The sequence below is a fragment of the Ichthyophthirius multifiliis genome, assembly GCF_000220395.1.
Source record: "Ichthyophthirius multifiliis unplaced genomic scaffold scaff_1120509251186, whole genome shotgun sequence".
NCBI lineage: Eukaryota > Ciliophora > Oligohymenophorea > Hymenostomatida > Ichthyophthirius > Ichthyophthirius multifiliis.
Window position 1 is genome coordinate 14,259 of NW_004086121.1, and position 6,681 is coordinate 20,939.

The following is a 6,681-nucleotide window of genomic DNA, read 5'->3' on the forward strand; positions in this document are numbered from 1 at the left end:
ATATTATAAATTATAAATTAAAATTTAAAAAAATATTAAAATAAATATATTTATTTAAGAAATAAAAATAATAAAATTATAATATATCTAAAGATAAATATAAAAAAAATATTATAATTCTAAAAACACTCTAATTATTATATTAAAGCAAATAAAATATATATGTATATATATATATATATATATATATATATATATATATTAATTAAGTTAATAATTTTTTTAAAAATCATTTTTTAACTAATATCAAATTATTATCTTAAAAACCTTATAATTTAATAATATTTAATAATATTAATTATTATTAATTAACTTTTTTTATTTTTATAAGTGATAGTTTATTCAGTTGAATTTCTGATAAAACCTTAATTTTATTTATGTTTTTTTTTAAAGCGATATATTTAAAATTTATTTTTTAATAATTATTATTATTTATGTTTTAATTCTTTATTTTATTTTAGTCATTTTTATTTTTCTTTAAATCAGTCTTATTATCATAATTTTTTTTTTTTATTAATACTCATTTGATTACTATTTATTTTTGTTTCTTTCTATCAATTTAACTAATTTAAATGTTTTATTATGAGTTAGTTGAATATTCATCCAGTCAAAATATTTTAATTGATTTTTTATTAATTAAAATTCTTATTCCCATAAGTTTTGAGTTTCTTAATTATCTTGGAAATTAATGACTAGAACTTCCTATTTTTGAATTTTAATATTAAATTATTATTTGTCAAAATTTTAAATATAGTTTTTTTTGGAAAATTCATTTATAATAAAATTTATGTTATTAAATTTTTTAAAAATAAAATATAATTTATTTATAATAAAGAAGAAATTAATAGGACTAGAATTTAGACTATAATATCCTATAATTTAATTCTACATATATATTTAGAATTTATTTATTTTTTTAAGAGTTTTCAATTATTTTTAATCTTTATTTATATAAAAATACTAACTTAGATTTATTTACAAAAAAAAATAAAAAAAAAATATCTTTTTATTGAATACTTATTTTATTTTTATATTAAAATACTTTAAAATAAAAATAAAAAAATTATAATTTTCATCTTTAAGAAGAAATGAAAATATTTTTAAAAGCAATAATAAGAAGAGCTAAAATAATAATAGTTTTATAATTTAAATACTAAGCTTATTCATTAAAAATTCCTAAAACAATTTCTAATGCTACTTTAACGTATTATATCTATTTTTCTGGCTCTATTTACATACATAAATTCCAATCTTTACAATTTTATTTCCATTTTTCATTAAATTATTAATTTTTCAGTTTATCTTCACATTTATTATTTTCGAATTTAATTACACATTGTAATTATTCTTCTTTAAGTTATTTTAATAAAATTTCTGATTTGTTATTAAAATCACAAATAAAAAGGTATAAAAACATTATAAACATTATAAATATAATTATATATTTGAAAAAACTCCCATTTATTTGATAATTGTTATTATGTTAATTATTTTATATTTTTATATTATTTTAAATTAATTTATCATTTTTTTTATTTTATTGATATCTTTTTATTTCATTATTATCTATATTTTCTTAAATATTTGAAGTATCATCTTTATTTTTTTCTATTGATTTTTAATTAATAATTCTTTCAGAAAGTACTTCATTTTAATAATTATTTTTTTGTATATAAACTGTTTAACTTTTAAATTAACATTAAAGTATTTAACTATAATAACAATTAGGGCAAGTACTCCAAGATTTAGATATTTATGAATTACAATTATTACAATTTGTTGAATATTTATTCATTTTTTTATTTATCTTAGCAAATATTAAAAAATATAATATATTTTTTAATAAATTTATTTATTATATTATATATTATATATTATATTAAAAGAAAATAATAGTACTTTTATTTAAATTAAACAAAAATTAGAATTTTAAATTTTTTAAAAAAATATATATTATAAAACTTTAAGTCTATTTATATAAAAAATTTATTTTTAAAAACTAATAATTTTATTTTTAATAAAAAAAAAAAAATAATATATATATATATTATTATAACAAAAATTATTTTTTATATATATTGTTTAAATTTTTTTAAATTATTATAATTTTCATAACTTAAAAAAAAAAAAAAAAATACAAAAGCAAATTTTAAAACAAAACAAAAAAATGAACAAAACAAAATTGGAAATAAAATTAAATTAAAATAAGCAACAACCAAAATTAAGTTAATAAAGTTAAACCTCTTATTTGAATAAAATAAAACCCGATTCTATAATAAGAGCAAGTTTAAATAATTTCAAGCAAGAAAAGTCTTTATAGCAAATAAAGCAATATCCTTAAAAATTTACGAAAAAAAGTTCATTAACAGTTCCAACAGAAATAACAAAGATATAATCATAAACATTTCAAAATTTTCCTCTGAAAATCCATTCTCCTCCATTTTATTCTGAAATTAATATACAGTAATTAATTGCAAGCAACAAGCCTTCATAAAACGAAAACTAGTCTTTAAATAAAACAAAAAACAATTTAGACTAATCAGTATTTCTATAAAAGATAAGCACTCCAAAGTAACAATTATTAAAAAAAATAACAAAAAAAAATAACAAAAAAGTTCTCAAACACCAATAAATGAAAAATTTTTAAAAGAAAGTTTTCTTGAAAAATCAAATAAAAAATCGTTTTTATAAAATACTTCGAAATCTCCAATAATAGAGTCAAAAAAGCCCTTACAAATAAAAAAAGTTGACTCAAATTAATTAGAAGTTTATTTTAACAAAAAGTATGATTCAAACGAAGATTTCTCATAAGTAAAAGATTATGTAGAAAACGAAAAAAAAACACCACTTCATTTCCATAATTCAGACAATAATTTCCAAAACTGCCTTTAATAATACAAAAACGTAACAAATACAAGCACTAATAAAAATTTAAATAAAGTATATTTAAAATATTCAAATACACAGAAATAAATAAATCTAATGTAATCACCAAATTCAACTTATTCTAATTTTTAGAAAAAAAACTCTTTTTTAAACCCAAGTGAAAATAATAGATATTCAAATTTATAAAATTCAATATGTAATATAAATAATTCCCAATAAAATCCTGATAATACCTTTAATTTTGAAAATAAATAGACTAATAGTTTCTTTAATAAAAATAATAATAATAATAATGTAAATATTTCTTGTGAATAAAAAAACTGTAATAATTCATATTTTTCAACTTATTCATAAACCTAGTAATAATTCTATGGTTATGATAGAAATATATTAAATTTAACAAATAATTTAAATATATAAAATCAAACAATATACCTTTTTGAACCTGAAAATGCAAATAATTTGCCAAAAACAACAATCAATCCAAATCCTTCTTACAATTTTACTGATTTTACAGAAACTTTAAATAGTATTTAATAGACATTTAACTCTCAATAAGCTAAGAAAAATCCTAATTTTAACCATAATTATTTATCACCAAAAAACAACACTTAAATTAATAATCCCAAAACTTTGAAAAAAGACAACTGTTTACCTTCAAACATATAATAATTCGAATCTAAGATATGTATTTTAAAGGCTTTTGAATAATCTAATTCTGAAAAAGATATAACTATTCCTTCTTAAAAAGTTTAATTTTCAAAAACAAATATTAATAACTAATATAACTTTTCCTTTTCAAATATTTTAAAAGACCAAAAACAATAATCTTCAGAAAAATCAAAAGACAAGCAAAAATAATAAGAATGTTCAGAAGTGCTAAAAAGCCGATTTCAACAAATAGTGCATTATGAAGAATTTCCATATTCATTTATTAATACAAATATATGGAAAATATAAAATTTTTAGATAGGAAAATGTTTAGGAAGAGGTCGTTTTGGAAGTGTATATTTATCAAGGTAATTTTTTTAAACAAAAAAATAAAATAAAAAAAAGATAAAATATAAAAAAGACATAAACCTACAAATATGCTTTTGGCAATAAAACAAATAAGTAAAAAAAATATAATATAAAGTGGAATGGAAAAACAACTATAATAAGAAATAAAAATACAGTCTTTCTTAACCCATCCTAATATATTAAAAATGTATGGTTTTTTTAGTGATGAGACAAATGTGTATTTATTATTAGAATTATCATCTCATGGAAATATATAAAAAGAAATAAAAAACTAAAAAGTTTTAGATGAATAAAAAGCGGCTATTTATATCCGCTAAATTTGCGAAGGATTAACATTTTGCCATTAATAAGGAATTATACATAGGGATGTTAAACCTGAAAATATTCTTAATTGTTTCAGAGTTCTAAAAATAAGTGATTTTGGATGGTCAATTTATACTGAAGAAAAAAGGATGACTTTTTGCGGAACTTTAGATTATGTTTCGCCTGAAGTTGTATAAGGAAAAGATTATGATTTCAAGGTTGATGTATGGAGTATTGGAATTTTAACCTATGAAATGCTTGTGGGTATTATTTATATTTATGACAATAATTAATTATTTTATTATTTAAAGGTAAACCTCCTTTTGAAAATTATGGATAATAAAATTCAATAAATAATTCATTTTTTAATGTTAATAATTATTTTTAATATTTTTATTTTAATTTATTTAATTTTAAAAAGTATGATATGCCATTCTATTTAAGTTATGAATCTTAAGATTTTATAAAATAATTACTAGTCGAAGATCCTAATAAAAGAATTTCAATAGAAGATGTGCTTAAACATTAATGGATTATTAAAAATACGAATAATTGTTTACAAGATTGGGATAGAAATGTAAGTGAATAATGCTTAAATATTTTTAAATGAAGCCTTTTCTTCACAAGAAAATTAATATATTATGTATATTATTATTATTAATATAAAAGTTTTAAATAGGTGTTAATTATGTAATATAGTTAATACAGGATTTTCCAAATAATAAAAAAAACATGTAGGAAAAAAAATATATATAAATATATATTGATATATATATATTAATTTAAATATTCTTTTATATATATATTTTTCTTATATATTTTTATAATAATTTAGATATTTATATAAACATTTAATTTATTTTTTATTTTTAATTATATATTTTTATTTTTTATTTATATATTTATAATTATATTTTTTATTTTTATTTCAAAATAAAAATATTTTAATTAAAATATAAATAATACAAAAAATACCATACATTTTCCAAATATTTATACTTTATTGAATATAAAAGTATCAACAAATCAAATATTTAAGTATTTAATAATAAATATATTAATAAATATATTAATAAATATATTATATATATACATATATAAATAGATATAAAATTACATAATTAAAATATAATTATTATTATTATTTTTGTATACACCTTATATTTTATAATAACATCAAGAATAATAAATTTTTTAATCCGAAATGAACCTCAAAAAAGTGTGTACCTATTTGATGTTCTATTCGGATTTTTTTTTACATCACATTTCCAAACTTTTCTTAATCATATCTGATGTTGAAAAGAAAATACTTTCTATATACAAAACCTAACCATTTAAAATTTTTGAAGATGCAGATTTAAAGCTTTAACTTTTTAATTTTAAAATGATTGCTATAATTAAAAATCATATTGTATATTTCTCCTTTATCGATAAAAGTGATTCTGAAATTATTTAATGTAACATTATTATTGAAACTTAGAGAGGACCTTTCTAAGATAATAATTGTAATGGATAATTTACTTCTTAAAATATTACTTAATTAAAGTTATGTTTGGAATTATATACAACATCATTGTAAACAGACTACTTATAAAATAGACTCATTAAAAAGTCGTTTTGTCTGTATCGGAGATATGAATATATGAATTTTTAATAAATGAGGTATTGAAGGTTTATATTATATTAATAATCTAATTTTATATGAAGTTTTATATTTAAATGAATTCTAAAATAATTATTATATTTATTATTATATATATATATATATATATATATATATATATATATTTTATTATTTTTTTCATTTTTTATTTATTCTTTTTTTATTTCTTTCTTCTATATTTCTTATTTTTGCGAAATATTCGTGGTTTAAAGAATCTTCAGCAGTTATTCTATTTATCTTTATTTTTTATTTTGTTAATATATTATATAATGGTATAAATACAGGATTAACATGTAGCATTTAGCTTATTAAGTCTATAGCTTGTTCTGTTAAATAGTTTTTTTTATAAAACTAATATTATTTTTAATCAAATTTGAAAACTTTTTAACTAATTTTAGTGAACTATATATATTTAAAATATATTAAATATATTTTACTTATAATTTATATTATTATAATTGGTAGAGTTCATATTTATATTTAATAAAGACGATAACTTTTGAAATTCTTTAAAGCCAAAAAAATTTATTTACTATTTTAAAATCTAAGAATGATCAAATCCATTAAATAGATGTTCTCCTTTAAAAATCTTACCCAAAACATAATAAATAAAATTTATTTTTATTAATAAAAAAACCATTGTTTGTATACAGATTCCAGCAGCCCATATATCAATTGCAGTCGTAAAATGCTAAAAAAAATTATTATTTAAAATTTATTCAGGCGGTTAGTAAGTAATAGTGCCACCCTTTTAGATATTTAAATCAAAATAAATTGATTAAAATAACTTTATTAGATCTTATTTCATA

At 16.4% G+C, this 6,681-nt stretch overlaps 1 protein-coding gene across 1 annotated transcript, besides 13 other annotated features; it reads left to right on the forward strand. All coding sequences in view use genetic code 6, as the record gives it.

Annotated features, from left to right (window-relative positions):
- Window positions 1-156: 156 nt before the first annotated feature.
- Window positions 157-202: a microsatellite.
- Window positions 203-2,583: 2,381 nt separating this feature from the next.
- Window positions 2,584-2,614: a microsatellite.
- Window positions 2,615-2,982: 368 nt separating this feature from the next.
- Window positions 2,983-4,819, forward strand: IMG5_156370 (protein kinase domain protein; the record flags this gene model as incomplete). The annotated part of the gene is made up of 3 exons (XM_004030583.1): window positions 2,983-3,905; window positions 3,959-4,520; window positions 4,631-4,819. 3 exons carry the CDS (start codon window positions 2,983-2,985, stop codon window positions 4,817-4,819), a joined length of 1,674 nt encoding a protein of 557 aa, XP_004030631.1.
- Window positions 3,921-3,959: a microsatellite.
- Window positions 3,921-3,965: a microsatellite.
- A 146-nt stretch (window positions 4,820-4,965) lies between the features above and the next one.
- Window positions 4,966-5,035: a microsatellite.
- A 29-nt stretch (window positions 5,036-5,064) lies between these two features.
- Window positions 5,065-5,136: a microsatellite.
- Window positions 5,067-5,113: a microsatellite.
- Window positions 5,067-5,138: a microsatellite.
- Window positions 5,139-5,255: 117 nt separating this feature from the next.
- Window positions 5,256-5,293: a microsatellite.
- Window positions 5,256-5,301: a microsatellite.
- A 642-nt stretch (window positions 5,302-5,943) lies between these two features.
- Window positions 5,944-6,002: a microsatellite.
- Window positions 5,949-5,997: a microsatellite.
- Window positions 6,003-6,005: 3 nt separating the features above from the next.
- Window positions 6,006-6,045: a microsatellite.
- The last annotated feature ends 636 nt before the right edge of the window (window positions 6,046-6,681 follow it).